The sequence below is a fragment of the Carya illinoinensis genome, chromosome 1 (genome assembly GCF_018687715.1).
Source record: "Carya illinoinensis cultivar Pawnee chromosome 1, C.illinoinensisPawnee_v1, whole genome shotgun sequence".
Lineage (NCBI taxonomy): Eukaryota > Viridiplantae > Streptophyta > Magnoliopsida > Fagales > Juglandaceae > Carya > Carya illinoinensis.
In genome coordinates this window covers 54665653-54678235 of record NC_056752.1, presented here as the reverse complement: position 1 = coordinate 54678235, position 12583 = coordinate 54665653, and the positions used below count along the sequence as shown (strand labels likewise).

The window sequence follows — 12583 nt, the reverse complement described above, 5'->3', positions numbered from 1 at the left end:
GTACGCAATATGAATAGATCGAGAAAGTTTATGAGAAGATGTTTTATTATTATTATTATTTTATAAATTGAGGTTTCATTAGAATGGCAAAACCCATTGGAAATATATTTGAGAAGAAAATTATTTTAAGTGTTTCCAACTTTAAGCACGGCCATGCATATAAGTCTTTTAATATTTCGTATACTATAAATATATAGGGATTCCATATACTGATGTGATAGTGTGCCACAGCATGCCTAGGGTGGTTGCAACATGCGTGGTCGACGGGCGTAGCCCAGTGTCTAGGTTGGTTGACGGTCCGATGGCCAGAGTGTTCAGGAACAACCGGCGCAGTGAAGGGAGAGGGAAAGGGTAGAAGGGGTGGGAAAATGCACAAGAAGATAAGGGGGGGGGGGGGAAGGAACCAAAAAAAAAAAAAAGACACTTAGTACACTACCATATCGGTGTGTGGGATTCATTTGTGAAATTCTTTTGTGTCTCTAGCAGCTCTTCATGAAAATGAACTCTTCAAAAACTCGAAATAATCGATTTTCTGCCTTGTAATACATTGTACACCAAATACTGGATGAGGACGCTTTAGGTCCAGCTACAAAATTTACAACGGAGGTGAGATTGAAAATCACACCATTTCACTTACAACTCACCTAACCACAATGTTAGTCCATGTCTCTTATTTGGATGCCAGAGTCCAGAAATTCAAAAGAAATGATGGCGAGACAGCAAACCAACTCATAAATGCCATGGCTGTTGCAGTCTCAAATCTAGTGCAATGGTTCTGTGCACAGTCATTCAGATCATTGCCAATAAGGACAGTGATACCAGCAGATGCACAAGCTGCAGCAAATGTAAGTGTGGAAGTGATCTGCAGTTATAAATCAAACAAAAGAAAAGAAGGTAAATTAAGGAAGAAAACCATATTTCCTGTTGGGAAATAAATAAACAGATCATCATAAACGAAAACACATGTATTGATATATCCTATGATAGTATGATTGGCTCATGAATTGGCTGGTTTGGACACAAAAGGTGCCCCAACTCATCTCATTTAATCATTACGACGTTTTCAAATTCTCACACAGAATATAAAAAATAATTCAACTTTTTCAAGTTCCAAAACAATAATAATATTAAAAAATAATATTCTAACAATATTTTATTCAACTTCCAACTTGATCTCAACACATCTTATCTCCACTTACTTTCCAAACCTCTCCAAGAACAGTTTTACTTGTTTCTAGAAAATTATACTGGTTTTAATAATTGGACCAAAATAATAGGATTTAGTCTTGTTTTAACATTCAGAAACCTAATATGAACCCAGATGCACCATCACAATCACCAAGCCGTTAAGCAATAGAAACACCATGGAATAAGAGGTTAGCACGCTGAGCACAAAACAGAGATGAAAAACTGGATGGAACAAGAAACAGACTCTATATCTCTAAGGGTAGGATGAAGGGAAACTACTTCTAGCAGATTTGGCAGATGGAAGCCGATACAGACACTAATGTTGGAATCTTAGTTCCCATTCCATGCTCGTTTGTATATTTGTAAATAGGCAAAGAATTGATTAATCGTCCATAAATCACCAGAAGTCATATTCTTTCAACGCAAGTATGGTAGTGTGAAAACACTGGCTGGCAACAAGTTAAGGATAAAAGATAACATGACCTATAATATTAGCCGGTATCTTAAATATTAAAAATTTAACAAGGCACTCAACGATGGCATTTTCCCCATTCAAAGCAATTGACCAAATTTGAGAGATCTCCAGCAAAAGTTTTCTCACCCCATCACCAATTGCAAACAAGCTGACAACTCTAGGATTGCGGAAACGGCGCTTTACTAAAATGGCATATACATCAAGAATGGCTAGTGTGAGGCTCCATAAGCTCTGCAGGCTGACAGCAGCAACGAGATAACTGGCACACAAAATACCATAAAACCTGTTTATGCTTTGAGGTAAGAAACGAAGAGTATGCGATTGAAACCACGCACAAAAACTAAAACAGCAAATGCCTTGCAAATTCTTACAGACAGGACAGATCAGACTAAAAAATCTGTATTTTAAACAAATGGGTTGTTCCAGAAACCAAGTTGCGTATACTAAAGTTGGATATAATGGAATAACATCAATTTTCCTATAATAAGCATACTTAAAAACCAAGCAAGTGCAGTTGATCCAAGAACTATGAATTCTGACATTGACTCTTTCTTCCAACTTCAAGAGAAGAAACTGTCTGCTAGTCACTTGGCCACCTACTAAATTTAGCTCCAAGCCGAAAAAGCCTCCCCTTCTGATTCAGCCCCGGAAATATCCCATCTTATATAGTTAAATGAGGCATATTTTCCTTTCTAGCATCAGACTCTGATAGTGGTAAAAATAAAATGCCTTCTTAAAAATGAACTTCCTCGTCGGAAATAGTGATCTAGAAATGGCTAAACAAAATTAATACTGGATTGTAATAAGCATTGGTCATATCAAAATAGAGAAATGGAACAGTGTATTATTCAGTAGCTGTGACTATAAACACGAAAAAGCCCCAATCCATGAGGAGACCCAGTTCCCAATTCCAACCAAATACCCAATAAATTCCAAGAACTTGTTCTATCAGAAAAGACAAAATCTAGAAAACGAAATAAAAAGCATGAAAAGAAAATAATGATGGCTGTGGGTACCAGAAAGCGGTGACGGAAGGGAAGTCGCTGGTGGTGGCCATGACGAAGAGTGCGAGGAGTGCAAAAGCGAACTGAGTGAAGCGGAGGGCGAGGCCACCGGGAGTACCGGGCATGCCCTGAATATCCTTCATCCGCCCTCTGGGCATCGCATCATTGGCTGCGTCAGCCACCGGTGGAGCCTCTACCGGGTGCACCGCTGGGCGGATCACGTTCATTGCCTGCTTTTTCTTTTTCTTTTTTTTCCTTTTTCCTCTCGCAAAACCATACGCACTCCTATACCATTGGATGAACGAAAATATCTTTATTCACTTAATTCGAATCTCAGACATCAGAAGCTGAAGCCCCTCTCTTTCTTTCTGAGATTCTCTTCCAGACACAGAAACGCCCCTGCTTTTGGTGGAGAAAGTGGGAGGTGGTCGCTTTTCTGTTCACCTCGACTGCTTTGTGCAGGCAACGACGTCGTTCAATATGAACCGCCAATCAATAAATAAGTTCTTATAAAAAATAAATTAATTAATGAGGCTATGTACGAATATATATACATATATATATATATATTTTTAATTATTTTGAATTTAGATCGTCCAATTTTTAACAAATATAAATAGGTCGTATAAGTTCTATAATATTTAATGGTATGAATATTGTGAGTTCTAAGAAAAAATTTATTTATTATTTTTCATCATCTCAATGTGATATTAAATAATTAAAAAGTATTTATTATATTTTATTTATAAATTTATCTTTAATATTAAATTCTAAAATCATAAAAAAATAAAATAATAATTATCATTACTCTTTATATTTATCCACCCTTAAATGGATGTACAACTCAGTACAAGTGCTCTATAACTGGATAAAAAGTGTGGGGTCAAACGGAGCCATCCACTCCGGTCGGAACTGTTTTAATCCGTGGCAACGGATTGGAGAGCTTCATCAGGCCCAATGCCCCCGCGAAACACCAAAGGTAAAAAAAACGTCTAACCAAGAATTCGTAGACCGTCTTCTGAATTCTCCACCTCAACAAGCTCCACCTATAAGTCCAGAGCGACCACCCGACACCGTGCGTTTGATCTAGCAGTCACTTTGCTTAATTTATTCCGTCGGAAAAGTATGAGACGGAGGCCCGGCGGAAGCTCTTCATCACAACCCGAAGCATCCGCTGCTGTTGATGAAGATGTTCAAGCCAGTGTTCGTGTGGAGAGCCGCCCTCTGAGGTCACCGGTTGTGTGGTTGACCTTGTTCTTGCTGATCATTTATAGCTCTTGGGCGGTTTATCACTACCAGTTCGAGAACTTGCCTCTTCCTCTCACTGCTGAGCAGGCCGGCAAAAGAGGCTTCTCTGAGGTCGAAGCCTTGAAGCATGTCAAAGCCTTGACTCAATTTGGTCCTCATCCCGTCGGTTCCGATGCTCTTGACCTAGCTTTGCAGGTTTTAGCACTGAATTTTGCTTTGTAAATTTGCCTTTCTATTCTTTTGGCTCGGTAGAACTTCTATCACACCGCCAAGATCAATGAGAATTTTGATTATAATTATGGATATTTTTTAATTATTTCCTCTATTTTACATTCGTTTGGTTGACGTATCGGTGTAACGATACTTTTCTTTTATGCAGTACGTTTTGAAAGCGTCGGAGAAAATTAAGGAAACGGCCCACTGGGAGGTCGATGTGCAAGTGGAGGTTTTTCATTCGAACCACGGTGCAAATCGTCTGGTCAGTGGCCTGTTTAAGGGGAAAACTCTTGTTTATTCGGATCTAAATCACATCGTTTTAAGAATCTTGCCAAAATATGTATCTGAAGCAGGAGAAAATGCTATATTGGTCTCTTCTCACATTGATACCGTTTTCTCGACGTATGTTTTTCTTCATCTATTTTATCTCGTACTTCATATCTTTGCTAATTATCTATCGATTTAGAAAAATGCGTGTTCCATATAGAAAGCAGTTTTTTGTTTTTTTTTCCGTGGTGAAATTTATTCATGTGTAGCTATCAGGCAGCACTAATTTCAGTACTCGCCACAGAGTTCCTGTGTCATCGAACAAACTTTAAAAACCAAAGTTTTGTGGAATAAAATAGCATATATCTCTGGACAATGGAGAGTTTGCGAGTAAATTGAGAGAAAGTCAGAAAATAAAAGTTCTCGGCATTTGTGACAGATATTTTTTCTTAAGGAATCCATTAGAGGAATGCTTCCTATAAAAAGTTTTGTTCTTTTGTATCTCTACTGCATTTCCAAATTATTCCTGCTGACACATATAATTCACAAGAATATTTGAGCGATTCATATACAGCATCTCTTTCTCTATCAATTGTTCTACCAGTTGATATGTTTCCCCAACTAATTGAAATTCAATTTCTTCCCTTATATCTTCAATTGTTGGATCGAGAAACCATCTCATCTTATCATCACAACTCTTCCAAACTCCCACACAAAATATAACAAACAATTCAACTTTTTCAAATCCCAAAACAATAATAATATTAAAAAATAATATTCTAATAATATTTTATTCAACTTTCAGTTTTCATCTAAAACCATCTCATCTCATTTCACTATCCAAACAACCCAAACTTGCAGAAGACAAGTGAAAAGTATCTCTAAGTATATGAACACTAATTTATTAGCCAATAAAGAAAAAGCTTTTCATCCCATATGGATGTTCCTTGTGAAACTCTAAAAGTGAGATTCTAGGACCTATAAGATCATTCTTTGCCAAGATTCAAGAAGTTGCAGCCTACAGCCCTTTGTCACCTCTGCTAGGAAGAAAGTTTTATCAAGAGATGCTTACTTTTTCCCTCTGGCTATGCCTTTTACTATCAATAAAGTCTTGCTTTTACTTATAAAAAAAATCTCTCCCTCTACTCAGTCAATGATTATTATGGGCAGTTACAATAGATGTTGCATATTCTCTGCTTTCTTTTCCCTTGCGATTCATGATGCTCTAAGTTCATTTTCAGGATATATTCTTGAACTATACTAAAGCCTACTTCATTACCTGAAATAAGCTTTCATGCACGTTCCAGGGAAGGAGCTGGAGATTGCAGTTCATGTGTAGCAGTCATGTTGGAACTTGCTAGAGGGATTTCTCAGTGGGCTGGATTTAGGCAAGCTATTATATTTGTATTTAACACCGGGGAGGAGGATGGTCTAAATGGTGCTCATAGCTTTATAACTCAGGTTGAAAGCATTTTCAACACATCCTCTAATCTTGATTTCTTTTTTCAACCTTTTTTTTTCAGTTGCTCCAGTAATCTGGATTTCTTTATTTCATCCTCTTAAGTTATTTGATTTTCTTGCACATATTGATATGTGAGTACTATTTAGCATTGCCCCCACCTTGTTTTTGAGTACCTAAAACATTTAGTGTACCGATCGAATTATTAATGTTGACTTTATTGGTGCAGCATCCCTGGAATGAAACTATTCGTGTGGCTATTGATTTGGAGGCCATGGGCATTGGAGGGAAGTCTGGCATATTTCAGGTCTAGTTTGTGGATTCTAATCTCCATACTGTTGCATTTTTCTATAGCCCACACAATAAGACTCTGCTTAACATAACTTTTATGGTTAGCTGGATTCCACCTAGATGGTTTCAGATAACAGTAATTTTCTGAAAATAACCATGTTGCACTAACTTGACTAAGCTGTGTAAGATGCAGCTGTGTGTCTGATGTCGAATACAGCTTCAATCAATAGGTTGGGTTTAGTTTCACTTTTTTGGAGAATGAGCAGCAAGGTAAGGGGATGGGATCATTGTCAGGGTCTTATGTTCTTATTTCTATCAAGTCTTCCCTCTTTTTACAGCAAATAGCAAATTGTTGGCAAAATTATGGGACAAAACATCACTGCTGAATTCTCACGGTGTCCAGCTTCTTTCCTATATTTTCTTGAGTCTATGCTTATGTAAATACTGTTTTCTTGGGTCTTTCCATTCAATTGATAAGATCATAAAAGAAACATGATAGAAACCATCTTGGAAACTAGCAGGAATCAAGAGCTTGTTTCTCTTTCCCATTTTGAGTGCCGGCTATGGACAAGTTGGGCACATGTCTAGCCATGCCCCAATCATGTGGCATCTTACATGGGTTCCTAACCTCTCTCAGTGCAGATATGAGATGGTCATGATCATAGATAATGATGGACCATTGACCTTTTTTGAATGGGGCAAACGGTCTAATTGTTATGGCTGTACATTATGTATTACTTTTTAAATTACCACTGCTAGTAAATAGCTAGGTGTCGATTGATAGTTATATATATTTCCTTTTGGTTTTCGAAGGTTGTTCATCGGTCCCCATTATGTGCTTAGTGTAATGTATTTCTTTGTCTGATAGGCCGGTCCTCATCCGTGGGCTATTGAAAATTTTGCCTATGTAGCCAAATACCCATCTGGCCAAATCCTTGCACAGGTTTGTAATTTTTGTTCTTGATGCTTTTTCCCCTCCTATTATCAATTTGAATGGTTTATGGGCATTTTCAGGAAGAATACTTAAGCTGAGTGACTTTAGGGTTGCAGGATCTTTTTTCTTCTGGAGCCATAAAATCTTCAACAGATTTCCAAATATACAAAGAGGTTGCTGGGCTTTCAGGTCTTGACTTTGCATACTCGGATAACACTGCAGTGTACCACACTAAGGTTTCCCTCTTGTTTCTTTTTCCTTTCTTTTTTGGTAACACATATGCACAGTTCCTTTCTGATTGTCACCATTTTACATAGAAAGTTCTATTTCATTTTTTGTCAAGGGATCAGAAAATACAAGAGCAATTGTTTATAGTTTTGTATGATAAAGAGCAATATGCAACCATTTGTAGACTTTTGTATAATCTCACAGTTATCAAATCCTAAGATTCTGTAGCCCAATAGTTTGGTTGTTCTTGAACTTTGACTTTGGTTGTGCCAAGGCCTTTTTTTTATAAGTAATAAAATTTTATTCATTGAATGAAATAGGTGAAGCCCATGTACATAGGAAGTATACAAAAGAAACACCTAATTACATTCTAGGATTATAAAATGAAAACAAAAACTTATGAACGGTCCCTCCATTAAGTACAATAGCAGAAAACCATTAAAGCAAGGAAAACACAAAAAGTTTCCAGATTTCCTCTACAGTACAATCCTTGTTGTTAAAACACTGCTTATTCCTTTCCATCCAAATACACCACGTAATGCACAAAGGAATCATCTTCCACGCAGCTGCCACTTGAGAACAACTATGAGGCCTATTCCAACATGCAAGTAAGTCCACCACTTTTTTAGGCATTACCCAAACCAGCCCTGCTTTACTAAACACACCATCCCATAACGCCTTAGCCACCTCACAATGTAAAAGTAAATGATCCACTGATTCACCATACTCCATAACATTCATGCCACACTTTCTCAAATTATCAATTGTCAGAATATTCCAAGTGATGCTGTCCAAATATAAAAAGGAACCTTGGACGGCACATGAACTCTCCAAATACTCATCCACGGTAAAGAAAAATGATGATGAACAGTCAACACCTTATAGTATGATTGAACAGAAAACCTTTTATTTGCCGTGTGCCAAGGCCTTCCTTGGCCCTTGGGGGAGTTCAGGGGTAAGGAAGCGCTAGAAAACAAAATGCTCAGTAATTCTTGGTGGATGGCATGTTAGGTTTACTGTAGCATGCAGCATGCATGCTTTGGTGGGAGGGACGGTTGTTAAGACATTATACCTCTATTTGGTAAAAAGGGGAAAAGAAAACTAAGCATTTTGAAACAGTAAAAATGTGCCATAATCTTGTCAACGAGTTAAGCCTACTAAGTGCATTTGAAGCTCTGAAATACTCTCCTTGAAGGAACAAGATGCAAAAGAACTCATACAAGAATTCCTTTAGGTTGCTTCGAAAAAGAAAAAATAATATTTTCGTTAGATTTCTTATGTTGAATTTACTGAATACCACTTGAAATTTTTTCCTGATGCAGAATGACAAGTTAGAGCTTCTTAAATCAGGGTCTCTTCAACATCTTGGAGAAAATATGCTTTCCTTTCTGATTCACATTGCTGCGTCCTCTCATATTCCGAAAGGCAATGCATTGGATGAAGAAGAAAATGCAGGCCAGAATGCTGCCACATTTTTTGACATTTTGGTAACTATTCTGCAGGATCTAATTGGTTAAAATTCATTTGTTTGCTTCTTTTTCCAAGTTTGCAATACAGTGATTCTAAGAGTTGTTGCACTCTCAGGGGACATATATGATTGTATACCACCAACGTTTTGCAAATATGCTTCACAATTCAGTGATAATGCAATCGCTTCTTATTTGGGTTACATCATTGCTTATGGGAGGTTACCCTGCCATGGTTTCACTGGTCTTGTCATGTTTGAGTGTTCTTCTTATGTGGATATTCGCATTGGGCTTCTCTGTTCTTGTTGCCTTTATTTTGCCCCTAGTATCTTCATCGCCAGTGCCCTACATTGCAAGCCCATGGTTGGTGATTGGGTTATTTGCTGCACCTGCTCTTCTTGGGGCACTGACTGGTCAGCACTTGGGTAATCATTTTCTTCAAATATATTTGTCCAATGTGTATTCCAAGAGAAAGCTGCTGTCACCTGCTATTCAAGCTGATTTGATCAAGTTAGAGGCTGAAAGATGGCTCTATAAAGCTGGATCTGTTCAGTGGCTCATTCTTCTCATAATTGGAACCTATTATAAAATTGGTTCCTCTTATTTGGCTCTTGTTTGGCTGGTTCCACCTTCGTTTGCATGTAAGTTGATATTTATAGCTACCATAACCTGGCCCATGTTTTATTTTTGGAATGCTTGTTTTAAGACATGTGGGGCTGATTACTTTTTTATTCTAACTGAGCCTGTATGCTTGACCATCCAGATGGCTTGCTTGAAGCAACTCTTAGCCCAACCCGTTTACCAAAACCACTCAAGCTTGCAACGCTGCTTATTGGCTTAGCTGTGCCAATTTTAATTTCTGCTGGCATTTTTATCCAATTGGCTGGCACAATGATTGGGACTGCAGTTCGATTTGATAGGTACAGCTTATGATAATCTTGTTCATATACAACCATGATGTGACTGTTAAAAGAGCAATATGACTTTGAATTGAATTCTTGCTTTCTTTTACCATGCTCTAATTGTTTGTTTAGCATGCATAGCTTCCATATGGAATATATGAATCATTGATAACCCTTTCTGGTAAATAATACCAATTGGCTTTATTACTTATAAAAAACCTAAAATGATTGCATACCCTGCTTGTATTTTCATGCAGGAATCCTGGTAGCACTCCAGAGTGGCTAGGCAATGTAATAGTTGCTGTTTTTATTGCTGTTGTCACGTGCCTGACTTTGGTGTACCTCCTTTCATATGTTCATCTTTCAGGTCTGAGTTTCTTGCATCTATTTTCTCTGTTGCATGTAACATTGTCATTTTCATTTGTTGGATGTGCTATTGTCAATGTTAACTAGTCGGACTGCAAGTGGAATGCACTTTGCGCATATGTGGCTGTTTAGATCACTTGGAAACAGAAAAGAGCACTGGATTTAGATGTCTCCTTAATTGAGAAATTGCAGGTCATGATGTTGCATTTTGGCTTTAGAAGTTACAGGGCATCAGTTTTTAGCTTGTTTTAGACCCCCCCCCCCCCCCCCCCCCCCCCCCCCCCCCCCCCTCCAAAAAAAAAAAAGCCAAAATATTTTCTGTTTCCTTTTTTCCCGTAAGTGGCATATTTTCCCCTTCATTATCAAGTTTTAGTCATTACATATGAGAGACTGTTGTCCTTGGGAATTATTTGTTCTAACACTATTTATGCATACAATTTGTCTAGGTGCAAAAAGATCAATTTTCATTTCCACTTGCCTACTGTTTGGCCTCTCATTAGCCATCATTTCAACGGGTATTGTTCCACCGTTTACTGAAGACACTGCCAGAGCAGTAAATGTAAATTTCCGCTTGTACCTATTTTCTGTTGTCTTTGCCACTTACATAGTTTTTGTACTTTGCATTATGCGCACGGTACTGTCCTATTTCTGCATCATTCGTGATCTATATGTAATTCACACGCATGTGCATGCACATGCATTTGTATCATATTTATATACACACAGCTATTGACAGAAAAGAGTGATACATTAATGTTACAACAGCTGAGATACAAAATTGACGGAAGGTGGAAAAGATTGGACGTGCTAAGTCCCATGACAATGTCAGTTTCAGGTCATACGCATTACATCTTTGAGCAAATGAGTAATTAACTTCCCCGGTTTTAAAATTTTTTCTAGGGAAAGGTTTTCATTTTTTTTCTTTTTTTGCCAATTATGGGACCTAATATACTGGGCTTGGAGTACTGTAACTAAGTCACAAACATAACAAAGTCTTAATGGTAAGACTACGCATTTTCAACAAAAAGTTAGGGTTCTAGGCTCTTGATTCTTATTTTTTTGGGTGTTCATCTTTTCAATTTATCATTGAATAATGTGGTCATTGTATTAACTACTATCTGTCTATTGCTACATCATTCTAATTTCTCTATGCCTTGGGTCAATTTATTGCATTCTTTTGTATGTGTGGAAATTTCAAATAATTTATGCTTCCCAGGTTGTGCACGTTGTAGATACAACGGGGAGATTTGAGGGAAAGGAAGATACTAGCTCATACATCTCACTGTTTTCTGTAACTCCTGGAAAGTTGAACAAGGAGGTGGAACATATTAAAGAAGGTTTCAAATGTGGTAGAGATAAAGTTATCGATTTTGTAACTTTTTCAGTCAAATATGGTTGTTGGACGAATGATGACACTGAAGGTGGGTGGAGCAAATCAGAGATTCCCATGCTTCGTGTTGATAGTGATACCAAGAAGAGTGAGAGAATCACACAAGTTTCAGTTGATACAAAAGGTTCAATACGCTGGTCTCTTGCAATCAATTTGGAGCAAATAGAAGATTTTAAGTTCAAAGGTATGAGGGATTTTAATCAATATGCGTTCTTTATTTCTAGCTAGCTTTGTTCTTCCATTCATTTATCCTATTTCTTTCTTGCCCTATAGAAGGCATTGTTATTCTGGATACGCCCATCATCAACTTCTTGCTCTTCCAAGCAGGAAGACCTCCTCCATGTTCAATTATCATCACATTGATCTGTTTTGAGCTACCCTAGTTTCTTTTCTAGTTATTACTTTTGTTGCTGGTTTTTCATTTTTCTGAGATACGCTGATACCTCATTTGTTGACAGCTAGCTTACCCAATGTTATTCCATCTCATTCTCTTTTTTAATGTTCAATCGGAATGCAGGAAATGCAGAGGAGTTGGTTCCACTTGGTGGCAAGAGCAGTGTGGATGGATGGCACATAATTCAATTTTCGGGAGGGAAGAATGCACCTACTATATTTGATCTAACTCTTTTATGGAAGAAAAATGTTACGGGATCCGTTGACAAGGTAGAAGAGGGGAGACGGGATGAGCGACCCCTTTTGAAGCTGAGAACCGATGTGGACAGATTAACATCTAAAACTGAGAGAGTTCTTAAAAATCTCCCTCCTTGGTGTTCCCTGTTTGGCAAGTCCACGTCTCCACACACCTTGGCTTTTCTGACTAGTCTTCCCGTTGATGTCTTACGGACCTAAATTTCATTCCCAGGGTTGCAAATTGTATTTCTACAATTGATTGAAACTAACAGTACAGACTACATCACTCAAATGTTTCAAGGGAAATGATGTATCCACCACCGAGGGATTTCACCAACAAAGCTAACGAATATGTTTTTCTTTTTTTACTTGAACATTTGTGTTTGTTTATTTTTTAAGTATTATGTTTGTTTGTTTATTTATTTATTTTAATATATAAAAAATGCTTAGTAGAGTACTTACCACCGGGCACACTGCTAGCACAATTGTAATGATTAATTTTTGTATCAATTTTTTGTA

The 12583-nt window shown here is 37.6% G+C and overlaps 2 protein-coding genes across 6 annotated transcripts; one reads left to right on the top strand and one right to left on the bottom strand.

Moving 5' to 3' along the window:
* Window positions 1–499: 499 nt before the first annotated feature.
* LOC122289309 (CASP-like protein 5A2) lies at window positions 500–3135 on the bottom strand. 2 transcript variants are annotated; one of them, XM_043096296.1, is made up of 3 exons: window positions 2680–3135; window positions 1790–1946; window positions 500–862 (listed from the first exon to the last, which is right to left on the bottom strand). In XM_043096296.1, the coding sequence occupies exons 1-3, from the start codon at window positions 2892–2894 to the stop codon at window positions 671–673; spliced, it is 564 nt and encodes a 187-aa protein (XP_042952230.1). In that variant the 5' UTR covers window positions 2895–3135; the 3' UTR covers window positions 500–670. The 2 variants fall into 2 exon arrangements, with proteins under 2 accessions (XP_042952230.1, XP_042952235.1); XM_043096301.1 differs by having other exon boundaries at window positions 1790–1922; window positions 2680–3129.
* Window positions 3136–3544: 409 nt separating this feature from the next.
* LOC122289293 (endoplasmic reticulum metallopeptidase 1) lies at window positions 3545–12440 on the top strand. Of its 4 annotated transcripts, none has more exons than XM_043096279.1 (13): window positions 3545–4110; window positions 4295–4533; window positions 5706–5859; window positions 6087–6164; window positions 7017–7091; window positions 7199–7318; window positions 8633–8797; window positions 8895–9417; window positions 9540–9696; window positions 9936–10045; window positions 10491–10603; window positions 11261–11618; window positions 11952–12440. In XM_043096279.1, exons 1-13 carry the CDS (start codon window positions 3793–3795, stop codon window positions 12281–12283), a joined length of 2742 nt encoding a protein of 913 aa, XP_042952213.1. In that variant the 5' UTR covers window positions 3545–3792; the 3' UTR covers window positions 12284–12440. The 4 variants fall into 4 exon arrangements, with proteins under 4 accessions (XP_042952213.1, XP_042952217.1, XP_042952222.1 ...); XM_043096283.1 differs by having other exon boundaries at window positions 3967–4110; window positions 4295–4393; XM_043096288.1 differs by lacking the exon at window positions 3545–4110 and having other exon boundaries at window positions 4325–4393; window positions 4485–4533.
* The last annotated feature ends 143 nt before the right edge of the window (window positions 12441–12583 follow it).